General features: G+C 35.3%; 2 protein-coding genes across 4 annotated transcripts; both read left to right on the top strand.

Annotated features, from left to right (window-relative positions):
- Window positions 1–7,148: 7,148 nt before the first annotated feature.
- On the top strand, window positions 7,149–7,850 carry LOC140184896 (uncharacterized mitochondrial protein AtMg00860-like). Its single transcript, XM_072238092.1, has 2 exons — window positions 7,149–7,339; window positions 7,490–7,850. Exons 1-2 carry the CDS (start codon window positions 7,149–7,151, stop codon window positions 7,848–7,850), a joined length of 552 nt encoding a protein of 183 aa, XP_072094193.1.
- Window positions 7,851–11,988: 4,138 nt separating this feature from the next.
- On the top strand, window positions 11,989–15,515 carry LOC112801278 (uncharacterized). 3 transcript variants are annotated; one of them, XM_025843924.2, is made up of 4 exons: window positions 11,989–12,389; window positions 12,955–13,131; window positions 14,462–14,852; window positions 14,941–15,515. In XM_025843924.2, exons 2-4 carry the CDS (start codon window positions 12,963–12,965, stop codon window positions 15,278–15,280), a joined length of 900 nt encoding a protein of 299 aa, XP_025699709.1. In that variant the 5' UTR covers window positions 11,989–12,389; window positions 12,955–12,962; the 3' UTR covers window positions 15,281–15,515. The 3 variants fall into 3 exon arrangements, with proteins under 3 accessions (XP_025699709.1, XP_025699707.1, XP_072093242.1); XM_025843922.2 differs by having other exon boundaries at window positions 11,999–12,628; XM_072237141.1 differs by having other exon boundaries at window positions 12,042–12,679; window positions 12,721–13,131.
- The last annotated feature ends 1,328 nt before the right edge of the window (window positions 15,516–16,843 follow it).

Here is a 16,843-nt window from a genome sequence, read left to right as displayed (position 1 = left end):
CTATAAGTCAATAAAAGACACCTCAGTTAATACACAAAATCTTTATAAAGAAGCCAAAAGAAAGGAGTAATAATTTCAAGACATTACTCATCACTTGGTTCAGATTCAGATTCTGAATCAGAATCTGACTCTTCTTGCCTCTGCTTTCTTTTTCTTGAGTCCATTCTGGAAGGCAAACAATTGTCATTTAGAACATATTAAAAATACACCCAAATGAATTCATGAGATACACCCAACTGAATATACAATATACACCCAACGCAGCAAACGAAACACACCCTACTTAATAAACTACATACACCTAACGTGATCAAACAAAATACACCCAACTCGAAAGAGAAATTACACCCAAGTATGGTACTTACTTTTTCCCCTTTTTGCCGGGGTGTTTAATTCCCGAATCCTCCGAGTCTTCTTGAGCCTCAGACTCAGAGGTAGAAGTGTCACTGTCGGTAGTTTCTGTCTCCGAAGACGATGTTGAGCTCGCCTTCCTTTTTTTTGTTTTTTTTATTTCTTGTTTTTTTTGTTTTTTTTCTTTTTTTTTCTCATTTTTTCTCTTGTCTCTGCCAAATTCAGAATCCCCTGAAACATGAGATATTTTAGTTAGCACCATTCGGGTAAATAAAGTACACCAACTTATTATGATTACTCACCAAAATTTCCTCTCTCTCTTCATTCATTCTTTTCACCAACTGCTCCTTAGTCCAGTTGGCAATCCATGGCTTTGGTGGTCTTTCAACCTTGTTCTTGCCTTTGTTTTTTGAAAGGTGAAAGTAGATTATCATCAGGGCGAAGAGGCAGCCATTGATTGCCTTCTTCTTCTTCTCTTGATAGTCTGTTATGCCCTTGATCATGAAGATCAAAACATGCCCCCCCCCAGTTTCTCTCCTCTATGCCGTCCATCTTAAAAATCGGGACCAGGTGCACGGGCGATATTTTGTTTATCGTCGTTGGCAAAAGGAACGCCATCTGTATGTAGAGGATGAATATCCTCTTGAACATCAGGCGTTCCTCTTCGTTGCCAACGCCGATTTCCATCATTTCATCGGTAAGACTTTTGAGGGTCTTACCCTGGAATCTTCTATAAATTATTTTGTCATCATCAGAAAGTTTCTTATAGTCAACTTTCTCAGGAAATAGATCTCCTACAAAAAGGAAGACAACAAAGCATCCAAGTCGGTTCAAATACACCCAAGCATCAGGTTAATATACACCCAAGCAACAACTTAATATACATCTATAATTTTGAGCTAATTACCTGTTGCATTGATGCCAAGCGCATCACCTATTTTTTTTGGGGTTATATGGAAAGAACCATATCCTGTCTTCAGTTTGTTCTCCCCAAGTTTGAAGTTTTTTGCCAGCTCCCTTAAGAGTTGGTGATCCACCCTCAGTGGTGGGATGTGCATCAACCCACCGAATCCAAGATCCCTCACAATTGCCTTCTTCTCCTCAGTCATGTTTCTGAACTTATCATTCAGGAGATGTGTGGCACATTTCAGGTCTTTGGTTTGGTTTCTTGCTGCCATTTTCTCTGAAACTAAAAATACACCCAAAGATATCAGTAATATACACCCATATATATATGACTCAGATACACCCATTGATAACAATTAAGATACACCCATTGATAACAGTAAGATACACCCATATATATGAGTCAGATACAGCCAAAGATATTCGGAAGATACACCCATTCATAACAGTGAGATACACCCATAGATATTATTCAGATACACCCAAAGATGTCAAACAAGATACACCCATTGATTACAGTGAGATACACCCATAGATATTATTCAGATACATCCATATAGATATCAGACATATCACTCAACCATGCTTCAATATAAAGCCACATTACAAGGTTAAGCAGTTTACACCCCCGAATCTACGAAATAAACCCCCAAAAATCAACAAAAATAGCAGGAGAACTTAGAATAACAATGTAGAACGACGTAGAACTTAGAAGAACGACGTATAACAAAGAAGCAAGAGTAATAGTAAACCCTAGCAGAACGACGTAGAAGAAAAGTAAAATATACAGTATTTTAATGGACTTACGTTGAGTATTCTTGGTTTGTTTTTTCTTCAGATTCTTCACAGAGAGGTTGATGGTGTTTTGATGCAGTTTTCGAACTACGATTTCTATATTTTGAAACTTGATTTTCGCTCGAAAATGAGAGGGTTTCGTTGTTTTGAAAGTGCCTTGAGAAATGGAAGAAGTGGAAGAAGTGGAAGAGTCTCCCATACGTAACCGTTCGAATGTTGAGCGCGTGATTTTGACGCGGCATCTTATCTCTCTATCATGCGCGTGATTCGTGTTTGGGCTGGGCCAACTTGGTTGCTTGTAGGCTTGTATGTGTAGCAGGCCCGTTTCGTTTATTGTATTTTAGCAGTTGCAAAAATCGCAATCTATAAAAATCCAATAAATTTTAACATTGTAGTAATCGATTGGTTCGTGAAAAAATCTTTTTTTATTTTACGTCAAGAAACAATCAATTATTTTAATCCAAAAATTAATTAGTCAATGAATAAAATTTTTTATTTTATAATTATTGGTAAAACAATGGATTCTATTATTCATGAATTCCATTAAGTAGTAAAAAAATATGTTTTTTTTTTCTCTAAACCAGGAAAATAATATGATTGATTAATAAAAAATAAATAGAGCTAATAGCATACAACAGATTGGACAACTCTCAATTTTAGACATTACATTTATATTTTACACACTCACATAACACACTCACACACACTATTATGAGTACTATAAATTCTTAAACAACAGTCTCAACTGAAATTTGAACACGGTACACCTTAAAATAAGACAAATATAATTGTCACTTAACTAAGCCTTGCGGTACTGATACTAACAATGTTAAAAACACAAAAAACACACATCAAAGTCTCTCAGAATCTCACAAATATGCACGTTGATGTGTTCTGTTTAAACAGAACTTTCACACATTCAACTAGTCATATTATAAACCCGAATCAAAGATTAATACTGAAGCAAAAATATATCAGCATTTTCGTAATTAACAGAAAAAAGAGAATAATTATTTTTATGACTTTTCTTTTTTTTTTTTATCCATCATTTTGTCAATTAACAGTTCTATCATTTTATCATTTTAAATTCAACATCCGGAGAAACGGATGAAGAGAGAGATCAAACAATAATTTCACTCACAATTCGGATCTTCTGCCATGACACGTCTCCAATCCAATGATTTCACAGTCTCCAACTTCGCAACACCACCGTTCCTATCATTCTCATTCATCAATCTTTGGCTTCTCAACCGGACTCGCCTTCGCACCACCATCATCCTTTCCTCCATTGTCAGCCGCCACAGCAGCTGAGTCAGCCAAATCCTCATAACAACCACTGTTCGCAACCGTAACAATAAGTCAACAACCACCATTTTTCTAATTTTTACGGATATAAGGGATAAAGAGAAAAAAATTTTGTCGATTCACATTACTAAAATATTTATAGAGATTACTATTAATGGAAGATATGTTTTATTATTATTTTTAATTGTTAATAAATATATATAATGAATAATAAAATAATAATTATAAAATAAAAAATAAAATTTAAAATTAAATAATAAATAAAAAATTAATTTATAAATAAAATTAAATAAAAATTATTTAGTCATTATTAAAAAAATTAAATATATATTTTATTATTGAAATTATTTAATAGTCTAAATGTGATAGAACCGTCAAATTCTTTATCGAAATAATGAACTAAACTTATATAAGTTAAAAAATGTTTAATTATTCTGTTGGTTTTTATAGTTTCACGAAATTTTTAATTAGGTCACTATACTTTTTATTCCTTTTAATTGAGTTCTTGCACCAATTTTTTTTTAATTGGGTCTCTACACTTTTTTTCCTTTTATTAGGTCCCTATACCAATTCTCATTTTAATTGGGTCTCTATAAAATTAAGTCAATTACTACTAAGAAAGACTTAATTAAAAAAAAATTTAGTGTAAAGACTCAATTAAAAAAATATATATAAAGAGCTAATTAAAAATTTTACTAAACTATAGAAACTAATAGAGTAATTAAACCTTAAAAAAAAAATAGAGAGGTTCAAAATATAATTTAGATATCGATAAAAATAAACCAATAAAAAATTATCACATGGATTACATTTATTTTTATTAACATTTATTTTTTGCTTATTTTTTAAAAATTATTATATTATTATATATTAAAATATTTTTATAAATAATTATAAAAAATAAATATATCATTTTTATTATTTTTATTTGTTCATCACGGTATTCCTTTGCGTAACACGTTGTTAGTGTGGCTGTGTATGAGGGGTATGTATGGTCCGATTTGATATGAAGACAGAGTTTATATTTGAACATTTTAAAATTTAATTTGGTGTAATTTTTATAAATTTAAAATTGGACAGAGATCTTAAAAATAGATCTAATTATTATTTAGAGTCAAATTTAAATTAAAGCAAACTTAGCTTTATTCAATTTTATGTACATCTTAAAAACACTAAAAATGTATATATATTTTAAAATAATTTTAATATTATATTATATTAATTATAAATTTATTATTTTATTTTTAATCACACTTAGTTAAATTAAAAAATAGATACAAAAAATATAAAATTAAAATTTTTGAACAAATTAAAAATTTTTTTAGTGACTTGGACAAATTTAAATTTAAATATGGATATAAATTTTCAGTAATAAGTATATTTTTTTCTTTTATATAAATTAAGTATATCATAATTTCTTGACATAAAATTTATCAAAATTCGAAGTTTACTGATTTAAACTTAATTTTAGTATGATCTGAAAGTAATATGATTTTACCGAGTTTAAAACTGGATAACGTAATAGCAAGGGTAGTAACATGCTACACACAAAGAGAGCAACGCACGTAGAGCACAATGAGGATCGTAACAAGAATAACCAACAAACGCAACTAACAGAATTGGTGCCTATTAAGCGGGCGTGACCTTGGCAGGAGGGACGTGTGTGAATTGTTAGCCTTCTTTTTTGAATCTCTCTCTGAATTCTCTTTCTGTGATTCCCTTTCTGTTTCTCATTCTTTTTTCTGCTTTGTGGCTTTGTACAGGTTGAGTCAGGCTATTATTACAAACTCCCAATCCCCTCAACCCTAATATTGTACTCCCATTAATTCCATTTATGAGTTTTCTATACTTATATATACATACCAGTAGTTTTGTTTAATTTGAGTAAGCAGCCTATCATTTTGGTGCTTTCGTTGAGCTGCCATGACAGACAACACGCAGCTACAAACGATGCAATCGACCATTACTAGACTCACTGAGCAAGGGGGAGAGTCACCATGAATAAATATCTACTATCAATAGCGCGCTAGCTAACATTCAGGTTCAATTGGCCCAATGTCTTGAACAAAAGCAGCGGCCCGCCGACGTGACTCCTGGGGGGTCGGGCTTCGCTCCACCACGCCAAATGAAAGTTGATTTTCCCCGTTTCGCCAATGGGGATGACGTTATGCAATGAATTTATCGTGAGGATCGTTTTTTCAAGATTTATGATATGCCTGAACATCAGAAGATTAACTTGGTGGCGGTGAACATAGAGGGTAAGATACTAGCATGGTTTCAGCTCTTAGAGAAGACGGACCAGGTGACAGATTGGTTTTCGCTTTCCACAGCTATTCAGCTTTAATTCGGTCCCTCACAGTTCGATAATCCTCGGGAGGATTTGCTGAAACTCAAACATGTTAACTCTGTTTCTAATTACTTTGATGCTTTCAATAATTTGGCCGCTCGAACTTATGGCATGGACGATGCCTTACTCCTGGATTGTTTTATAGGTGGCTTGCACTCGGAGCTCCGCTGAAATGTGAAATCTCGCTCCCCACCTTCACTGTTACAGGCGGTCAATTTAGCAAAATTGTTTAAGGCCTGTTTCCTCCCGGTGCCGCCTCACAATCGGCCACCACAACAACCTTTCATTCCGGTTGGCTTAACGGCCACCGATATAAACCATTGGCGACCCTTCCACCGCCAGCTTCTGCATCCACCCCATTATTACCTACCCTTGCTAAGCATCCTCAGCTTCAAAAAATTTTGCCTACAGAAATTTAATTTCGTCGAGCGAATGGGTTGTGTTTTACTTGTGATGAGAAATTTTTATCTTCTTACCATTGTACCTCAAAACAATATTTTATAATTCAAACATTAAAGGACATTCCAGTTGAGCCAGATGATGGTGGTGAGCCTATTCCAGTGCCTGGTAAGGACCAAGAATTAAGGGTAGAAGCCCTTGAGACACCACATTTGTCATATAATGCGTTGTCAGGGGTCCCTCAAGGCGTTCCATTCGTTTCTCGGGTTTTATTAAGAATCACCCTATTCGTATTTTGATGGACGGAGGTAGTTTAGATAATTTTATCCATCCGCGTTTGGCGGCAGCACTGAAACTTGTGATTCACCAAGCCCCTCCGTTTATGGTAGAGGTGGGAAATGGTGAGTTACTGCGTTGTGAAGGAGAAATTAAAGAGGTTCCGATTGTTGTCCAAGATCACTGCCTGTGCATTTCAACCTATCTTTTACCTATTATCTTGGAGGAGTTGGTGCTTGGCGATAGTTGGTTAGAAGCCTTGGATACTCACTTGGCCAATTATAGGGAGAAGTTTATCATGTTCTTGGCTGGTGATCACTTGGTTACCTTGAAAGGGGAGCAAAAACAAATTCATGAGCCAACTTCATTACATCAGTTTAAACGGCTTCAAGTAGTAGATGGTATAATTGCTTTGTTTGCATTGCAGGTTAGGCAACTTCCAGTGGAGGAAGATCCTTCCCCATTGGTCTTTCCTCTTGAGTTAGCGCCTGATCTCGCAGAATCACTGCATGGTTTTCCTGAGGTTTTTCGCCCTCCCAAAGGGCTTCCATCGAAGCGAGCACATGATCATCGTATTGCTCTAATTTCTGGTACTACTCCTATGAAGGTTTGACCGTATAGGTATGCTCATAGCCAGAAGACAGAAATAGAGAAGCTAGTGACGAAAATGTTAAATGAAGGAATCATTCACCCGAGTACTAGTCCTCTCTCATCACCAGTGATTTTGGTAAAAAAGAAGGACAGATCTTGGTGCTTTTGCACTAACTATATGAATGCGGCAACGATCAAAGACTCTTTCCCTATGCCAACAGTGGATGAATTATTGGATGAATTGTTTGGCGCTCGATTTTTCTCTAAACTAGATCTCAAAGCAGGGTATCATCAAATTTGGGTCGCCCTTGAAGATTGCTACAAGATTGCATTTAGGATTCACCACGGTCTCTATGAATGGCTAGTAATGTAATTTGGGCTGACAAATGCACCGGCCACATTTCTATCCCTTATGAACTCGGTGTTTGCTGATATGTTACGCAAATTCGTGCTGGTGCTTTTTAACGATATCTTGGTTTATAGTTCTGATTGGCCTTCATATCTGACACACTTATGCAGGGTCCTATCGGTTCTAAGATACAATTATTTGGTTGCAAAGTTGTCTAAGTGCTCTTTCGGCCAGCGGAGTATCGATTATCTTGGTCATATAGTCTCCGGCAAAACGGTCCTGGTGGATGATGCTAAGGTCTCAGATATTAAGAATTGGCCTATTCCTACATCAGTGCGCCAACTATGGGGTTTTTTAGGCCTTGCAAGCTATTATCGTAAATTTATCAAGAATTTTTCTATGATGGCATCTTCCCTCACTGACCTATTACAGAAGGAAAGCTTTTGCTGGTCTAATTCAGCAGAGGAGGCTTTTAATACATTGAAGAATGCTCTGATGAATGCTCCTGTTTTGGCTACCATATTTCTCTAAACCATTTGTCCTGAAACAGACACGTCAGGTTCCAGTTTTGAAGCTATTTTGAGTCAAGATAAACATCTGATTGCGTACTTCTCGAAGAAAATTTCATTAACTATGCAGAAATAGTCCACTTATGTAAGAGAAATGCAGGCGATACTCACAGCAGTTTCAAAATTCTGGCATTATTTATTGGGTCATTGTTTTGTCATCCGAACGGATCATCAAAGCCTGAGAGAAATGCAGGACCAAGTGATTCAAACTCTGGAGCAACAAGGTTGGCTTCCGAAGTTGCTTGGGTATGACTTCACCATTGAATACAAAAATGACAAAGACAATCATGGGGCAGATGGGATGTCTCACGCCTTTATGACATTATCCATCATGGAATCCTCTTTTGTATTACAGCTTAAGTCTTCTCTTCGATCATTTACACTAGCTTCTGAGTTCTCGGCGGCTGGGTTGGAATCTGACAGATTGCAGCAATAGGATGAACTGTGGTATTGGGATGGCAGGCTAGTGGTGCCAAAGAATTCATCCCTCATCCCAACCATTTTAGCTGAATTCCATGATTCCAAGGTGGGCGGTCATGCGGGATTTTAGAAGACTCTAGCGAGGGCATCGACCCAATTTTTTTGGAGGCCTATGCGTGCGGCTGTTAAAGATTATATGGCTAGGTGCTAAGTGTGTCAACAGGCCAAGTACCTGACGCAGGTTTCAGCGGGGTTACTGATTCTGCTGCTAATTCCCTCTGCATTTTGGCAAGATATCACTATGAATTTTGTCACGGAACTTCCTAAAGTACAAGGATATTCGGTGATAATAGTGGTGGTGGATCGTTTATCTAAATTTGCTCCTTTCGTACTTCTGCCGGCGAATTACACTGCAACAAAAGTGGATGATGTTTTCATTGATCGGATTGTGAGTTTACATGGTCCTCAAAAAGCTGAATTGTGTCTGACCGTGATAAATTCTTCACTGATAGATTTTGGGAGCATTTTTGTGCTAGACAAGGAATCACACTGGCCCGTAATACAACCTTCCCCCAAAGACTAATGGCCAATCTAAGATGTTAAATCATTGCTTGGAATTGTATCTCCGGTGCTTTACCCAACATAACCCACAAGACTGGCTTTCTCTGCTTTCTTGGGCTACATTCAATTACAATACGTCTTGGCACTCCTCAATCGGCATGTCCCCTTATAAGGCTCTTTTTGGTGGTGATCCTCCTGCTATTCTTTGATACACTCCCTATTCTAATGACCTTCAAACCCTGCAGGATCAGCTGCAACAAAGAGAAAGTGTTCTGGCAGAGCTCAAATTGAACCTGGAGCGGGCTCGAAATAGAATGAAAGCCAAAGCTGATCTGAAACGAAGGGACTTGGAGTTTCATATTGGGAATTTCGTATTTGTTAAATTGCAACCCTATCGAACAGTCCTTTGCTCTACGGGCGAATCAGAAATTGTCTATGAAGTATTTTGGACCCTTCAAGGTGCTAGCACGTGTGGAGAAGGTGGCTTATAAGTTAGATCTCCCGACCCACACCCGAATTCATCTGGTATTTCACATCTCTCTTCTCAAGAAGTGTGTAGGACATCCTGTTGCGGCTACTTTTCCTTCTCCTTGGCTCACGGATGGCAATCTTGTGATACTAGAGCCTCAGCAAGGGTTAGGTCACCGCATGATCAAAAAATGACAACAGATGGAAGGAGGAGGTTTTAATTCAGTGGAACTCATTGGCAGCAGAAGAAGACACTTGAAAACTATATGAGCAGATGAAGCAGCAATTTCCTTCCTTTGACCTTGAGGGCAAGGTCCCTTTTAAAGGTGGGGGTAATGATAATAGGGGTGGCAAAGTGGGCCGCTCCGCCCTAACCCGCCCCGCCTAAACCCGCCACATAAACGGGGCAGACCAGCCCGCCCCACCAACTAAAATGGGTTCAAAATGCTATCCCGCTTGACTCTTTTTTTTTTGAAAAATAAAATTTATTAAAATTAACAAAAAAATAATTAAAAAATCAAATACAAATAAAAAATAGTCAAATTATAATATAATTTTTTTATTATTTTTTTATAAATTTTTAACTTTAATAAAATTATTCAAAATAATATTTGTCAATAGAATCATTTTTATTTTAAAAAATAAGTCACATAATTTGAGCATATGTACGGAATTATAAAATAAAATAAACAAAGTTAATAACTAAAAGAAGAATAAAAACAAAAAATGAAAAAAAAAAGTGTTTAAAAATTCTGTAATTATGAATTTTATAATAGTAATCACTCTTTTATTTAATTTAGAAAAAGAAAAATAAAAAGTCTTCAGCCTGGCGGACCGGCTCGCCCCGCCCCGCCAAAACCCGCCAATTTGGCGATGCGAGTTTGGCGGTTTTTTTTAATTTGGCGGGCTCCAAATCCTAGCCCAACCCGCTTTTTTTAGCGGGTTTAGCGGATCGGCCCGACGGGCTCGACCCATAGTAACATGCTGCACGCAAAGGGAGCAACGCACGCAGAGCACAATGTGTATCGTAACAAGAATGACCAACAAACGCAACTAACAGAATTGGTGCCTATTAAGCGGGCGTGACATTGACAAGAGGGTCGTGTGTGAATTGTGAGCCTTCCTTTCTGAATCTCTCTTTGAATTCTCTTCCTGTGATTCCCTTTCTGTTTCTCATTCTTTCTTTTGCTCTGTGGCCTTCCTGTGATTCCCTTTCTATTTCTCATTCTTTCTTCTGCTCAAGGGAGGAGCTACATGGAGAGAAAGAGGGGCAACGCCCCCTAATTTTAATTTTTTACATGTAAATTATATGTAAATTTCAATTAGCCCCCCTTAAAATTTTATTTTAGTGTTATTTTATTATGTAAATATTTTTGGCCCCCTTCTAATATTTTATCTAGCTCCACCCCTGCTTTTGCTCTTGGGTTTGTGCAGGTTGAGTTAGGCTACTATTACAAATTTTTAATCCTCTCAGCTCCAATATTGTACTCCCATATGTACTCCCATTGATTCTATTTGTGATTTTTCTATACTTACATATACATATTAGTAGTTTTGCTTAATTTGAATAAACAACCATATCATAATGATTTCAAAAATAGACCCAGTCATTATTTAAGATTGAATCCGAATCAAGACGAATTCGGTTTTATCCTGCTCATGTACATCTGTGTATCCCAATTCTCTAAAACTCTCTAATTGCATGGTCAAATCCTGATAAGTTTTGAATACCATAAACCGCACTATTTCTCGAGTTAAATTTCAATTTGACTCCTGAAATTTAGTCCGATACTCAGAATGACTCCCACAATTTTGTTGACCCCAATTAGAATTTCCAAATTTACAATCGTGGCTCTGGCTTTTTTTTGCAATTATCTCCGTCACCGAAATGCTGATTTGACGCAATTGCATGACATGGTGGACACTACTTAAATGACAGTGCATTGGTTTTGTGCCCAAACCCTTTAGAAACCACGTCGTTTTAGTTTTTTGTGGGTTAAAACTCTCTTTCTTTTCACTACGACGATCATAAGTTGCAAAACATTAAGAAAATCCTTACACTACGTGGTTTCCAAAGGGTTTGGGCGCGAAACCAATGCGCCGTCCTTTAAGTAGTGTCCATCATGCAATTGCGCTAGATCAGTATTTCGGTAATAAAGATAATCACAGAAACAAGACAGAACCACAATTATAAATTTAGAGTTCTACTAGAAGCCAACAAAATTATGGAGATCATTTTAAACATCAAACCAAAATTTAGAAACTAATATTTCTCCAATAAATTTGTCCTTTTCATGAGAAACACCACAACACCACTCAATTTATTCTTCTGTTAATGAATTGAAAAAAATGTTTGATTGAAGAATAAAACAGCAAACGTACTTTCACCATAGCGAAGAAGAATGAAGAATTGAGATTTGGTTTTTCAAGATGAATAATTAGGGTTGTCTTTTCATACGAATTAGAGTTTTGTTTCGATTCTTTAACCTTGAAAATTATACTTTTGTGATTATTAGTTTAAAAATATTTAATTTTAATAAGGATGATTTAATTTTTTATCAAAAATAATTGAAAAATGATATATTTATTCTTTTATAATTATTTACGAGAGTGTTTTAATATATATAATGATATAATAATTTTAAAAAAATAAAAAGACAAATGATGACGTGGATAAATATAAGGGGAAACAGAAAGGAAAAAAAGGGGTAAGAAGTAAAGTCTGGAACAAAACCTAAGTTACGAACTAGAGAGAGAGGAAATCCGTGGCTTGCAGCGGCGGCGAGCAGCGACGGCGACGATCGGCGGCGACGAACAGCGAGTCAGTGACGGCTTGCAGCGGTGGTGAGCAGGGGCTTTGACAGAACGCAGAGAGAACGGCAGAGAAGGAAGACGGAGAAGGAGTAACTGGTGCCGGACGGTGCTGCCTGGCACGCCTCCGGTGGTTCTTCTGGCAGCAGCGCAGCCCATAGAAGAGAGGGAGAGATAGAAGAGAGTTTTTGAACCGTCAGAGAGGAAGAGGCAGTTTTCTGAAGAAAGGAGCCTGAGAAAGGTGAGGTGTAGCATCTTAGGGTTTCCTAAATTATCAAAATAACCCTCAATTTTTTCAAAATTCCAAAAAAAAACCTGCAATTTCCGCTATTTCTATTGAGGTCCGCCATGGCGCCACCGCAATTGCGGCCGCCATTTCGCCCTCCGCGAAAAACTCATCGCGGCGACCACTGCATGGAGGCAAGGAAGAAATCCGCCACACCATAACGTTATGGCGACCACTGATATACACGTACTTTGGTGGGTTCTGACTTGATGTTATGTTTATTTGTTGAATTTTCTACTGAATTTGCTGAATTAATTGCATGCCTTATGATTAGAAAATTGCTTAGTATATGTGCAATTTTTCATGCATTTTTTTGTTTGCATCTACAAGTATTTTTTTAGGTAATCCGCCATTTCCTGCAACGCCATATTCTATATATGGCGGGATTTTGGTTCGTGGGCATCTGCAATAAAAAACTGTACCCCCAAGTTGATTCATAGTTATTCGGCTTCATTTTTATTCGTTCAATTATAGTCTCACCAATGGTTTCCTCTCTTTTGTTTATGATTCATATGACCAGCTGCACAAATGGATTTGGAGACTGAAAACAGATTAGCTGCTATGCTTATGAGGGAAGCAGCTGAATTGCGGCGGCAGTCTGAACAGGAAGGTGTTCTGGCTTATCTTCATAAGCCTAATGTAAGGAGTCGGCCAAATTCACGTTTCCTCACTGCTACTGTACGTGGTGTGCAACAAGGTTGGTTCTTAGTCACAAATTTTAGATAGAACTTGGTTATTTATGTTCTAGATTCTCAACAGTGTGACTTTTTCCTGATTATAGTAGAAAGTTTATCTATCTATTGATTGAGGTGTTTGATTTTCTTTTCCCCCATTATGTATCAATGAGGCTTAATTATAGACCATTATGGGTTTAGTGTGGCAAGGCTAAACTGTTGTTGTATCAATACGGTTAGTTATTATGCATTTAAAGAAGCGACATGAGTGATTACTTTAAACATGTTGGAAGTTGAAACTTCATTTGTTGAGTGTTTGATATAGTCAAATGGCCATCCCCCTCTATGTTCCTAGAATCAGTGCCTTTTTTGTGTTAATAGTTTATATCTATTGAATATGACTTTTTTTTTGTTGTTTTCTACAAACAATACAAGCTGTGAAAGTGAGATCAGGTGACTGGCAAGTGCAACAGAAAAAAATGGAGCTGAACTTAGGAGAACAATATTAACTGTTGATGTTTTTAATGCATTCGATATATTGAAAATGTAAAAAACTTGATTTTCAATTAAAATTTTCCTTATTACTTCCTTAATCAAACCATATATATAAAGATCAAATGACATAGGTCTAAGTTTAACTTAATGTTACACATTTAAATAACTTTTATTGGACTACTTTTTTATAAAAGCTATGGTCGGATTAGAAGCCTATATATTATAGATCACGTATATGAAATTTCATGTCAATTCAAAATCATTTGATATAGTATATACTTTTTATTGATAAAAATTGACGATACTATAAAATTTAAAACACACATGAATATGGATTGTTAGAATATAGTCTTGATGTATATTCACAAAACTTGGTACAAACGATCTTCACAAATCACGATAGGTGATTTAGGTCAAGAATTAGATCAAGAAAAAATAACTTTTTTAGATAGAAATAATCAGTTTAAATTTGCTTAAACTAACACCGGTGTTATTTGATCTTTGCTCTCTCTCTATATATTATATGCCTTTGTCAAAATCCTGATCATCCTGCATCCCTCTACCTCTAACCTCGGTGTCATACCTTGAGATATGATATTGACTACTATGTTCCTTATTATCTATGGATATTGCTTAGTTATAGAACATTATGCAGTATGCCAACCCCATCACGTTGTATCAATACAGCTTTGTTATTTTATGCATTTAACCATGTTGAAACTTCATTTATTGAGTGTCTAGATAGTAATATGGCCATCCTCCTCTTGTCTGTGCAGTGTTACATGAGCACCATTGATGTCTGTGTTGTGTAGATAATTTATGTCAATTGTTTATGAAAATTTTTTTGTTTAATATCAGCAAATCGAGCTGTAGAAGTGAATGAGATGTGGCGAGTGCGACAGAAAGAATTGGAACTTGATAAACAGGCTAAAGGCACAAGGAAAGATAAAAGCAGTGGTTACCAAAGCCACAGGGACCATGACTCATCTAGAAGCCCAGGAAGACATGCTGGTTTCGATAATAGCTCAAATGCCTCTGCTTCATGCTCAAGTAAAAGAGCATATGAGCTGGATAAATGGGATAATGGTAGATCAAGAGATAAAGGAAGTGTTGACGAATCCTACGGTGATATTAGTAATCGTAACCTGTCAAGAAGCACAAGTAGACATGGCGTTTGTCAAGAACCAGAGTATAATCTGGAACCAGAAGGTCAAAGGGATGAAGAGCTGGAAGAGTTTCTTCACACGAGGTATTATTACTTTCTCTTGTGTTCTGATGTGTCAGTTAAACTTGACACTTGTCTTCAATTTTGCTTAAGAAACATTATTTTGGGACAGGACAAAGCGAGGCAGAGGTGGCATCAGTCCCAGAATGGATGAGACTGGGCCTTACTTTCTGCCTCATCCAGATAGGGAAGTTTGTCCTACACGGGATGCAAGGGAGCACCGTCTTATTTATGATCCTGAGAGGCTGTCATCAGGGAAGTCGAATGAATCTTCTAAGGAGGAGCTTCACGATGAAAGGCCGAAAAAGCAAATAAAGTCTCACTGTGGCAACTCAGACAAGGAGCACTCTAAGAAGCGCAGGTCCAAAGAAAAATCAAAGCACAAGAAAAAGGAGAAAAACAGAAAACACTCACTAGGAACTTTTGTGGAATTTGATATTCACTGTGGATAACTTCAGAATATTTTGATGAAAATGACATTTTTACTTTGTACATATATTGCTTAAGATCAGGTGTGGATAAATTTATCATATATAAGTTGATAGTAGTAAGGTAATAGGTAGCAATTTGGCAAGTATGGGTGAGATTTATGTCTACAAAAGTTACAGTAACTTTTAGTTTGCATAATATTGACAAATGAAATTCATGTGGTGGTTTGTGGAGATTTCATCTTATGAAATCTAATCATATTTATGGCTTGATAAAACTTTTACTTTTTGAAAGTAGTTTATAAGAGTTGTCTTTTAAAAGATAATTTTTTAAAAATTATAGTACTTGCATTTGGTAAAATTAAATTAAAAATGACTTTTATTAAGCACAAGTACTACAGCTGTATTCGATAAAACAATTTTTAAAGATCACAAATAATAAATAGAGTTATTATTAGCCAATGATAAAATTTATATGTAATCCAATATTAGTACGTTTATTATCCACTTATATATATATTGGTTCACTTTTAAAAATCACAAAAAATGTGACACACATTCCAAGACCCAAGTAAACCATTTTTATTATTATATATTTATATTTACATATGTATATATATGTTGCTATTATAATTTTGACTAATATTTATTTAGTTAGTGTACGAAAATTTTATGATGGATTCTCATAAGTCACGTCTCTAACCTCATGTTGCAAAGAACAAAAAAAAAACATAACAGATCTACTAGAAAAATACAAAACAATGCACACAAAATAATATAAATAGATAAAAATTTATATCTAATATGTGATAGAGATGTATTTGTGTTGGAATTTGTAAAGATTAGAGTGAAAAATAAAAAATATACGAAAATTGTGTTAGAATTTGTAAAGATTAGGGTTAGAAATTAAAAATATATAAGGATTTCACTCGCAATATAATGGCAGAAAATATGTGCAGAAAAATAAATAAAATTTGGTGTTAATAATTAAGGAGGTTAATTTTGAATATTTATTATTATATAAGGTTATATTAAATTTTTTTATTTTGATAACCATAAGCCAACTTTAAAAAGCTCCCTATCTGTTTTTAAAAGCACCCATAACTTTTAAAAGTCGCAAACACAAGTAATTGGAATTTTTAATTTATCAAATGCTAAGCATATCTTCAAAAAATTTTACCAAACTAAACCTTAATTATTTAACATTGTAATATCCATTCAAAGTTTCAAACCACCTAATTCTTTTAGTTAAAAATGTTTAACTCATTCTAGAAATTTTTCTTAAATAAATAAAATAATTATTTCTATAAACAAAATAAAACAATATTAAACTGAAATATATACTTTTTTCGAAGTGGGAAAATTGGATGGATTTTATTTGAGTAAGTTTCATCTCGATCTCTATTTATTTGGTTAAATGACAATTGCTTTCTAATAATGCAAAAATGACATTCCAACTTCGGAAAATTCATTCAGTTTAACATTTAAACCTTTTGATAAGAATGTCACGTTTTTTGTTGTGCCATTCTGATAGCAAAAAATATTACGACAATTTTTACATATATAATAATAAGATAAGAGTCTTTC

Source organism: Arachis hypogaea, chromosome 5, assembly GCF_003086295.3.
Source record: "Arachis hypogaea cultivar Tifrunner chromosome 5, arahy.Tifrunner.gnm2.J5K5, whole genome shotgun sequence".
NCBI classification, from domain to species: domain Eukaryota; kingdom Viridiplantae; phylum Streptophyta; class Magnoliopsida; order Fabales; family Fabaceae; genus Arachis; species Arachis hypogaea.
Note: the sequence above shows the minus strand (reverse complement) of the source record. Positions and strands in the feature narration are given on the sequence as shown.

What these genes read in the sequence shown, in the direction of transcription:
- LOC140184896 (XM_072238092.1), top strand. Translation starts at nt 7,149, where the DNA reads ATGAATGCGGCAACGATCAAAGACTCTTTCCCTATGCCAACAGTGGAT. An exon ending in CTCTATGAATGGCTAGTAAT is followed by an intron (nt 7,340 to 7,489) that starts GTAATTTGGGCT and finishes ACACTTATGCAG; the next exon opens with GGTCCTATCGGTTCTAAGAT.
- LOC112801278 (XM_025843924.2), top strand. Translation starts at nt 12,963, where the DNA reads ATGGATTTGGAGACTGAAAACAGATTAGCTGCTATGCTTATGAGGGAA. An exon ending in TGTACGTGGTGTGCAACAAG is followed by an intron (nt 13,132 to 14,461) that starts GTTGGTTCTTAG and finishes GTTTAATATCAG; the next exon opens with CAAATCGAGCTGTAGAAGTG. An exon ending in GAAGAGTTTCTTCACACGAG is followed by an intron (nt 14,853 to 14,940) that starts GTATTATTACTT and finishes ATTTTGGGACAG; the next exon opens with GACAAAGCGAGGCAGAGGTG.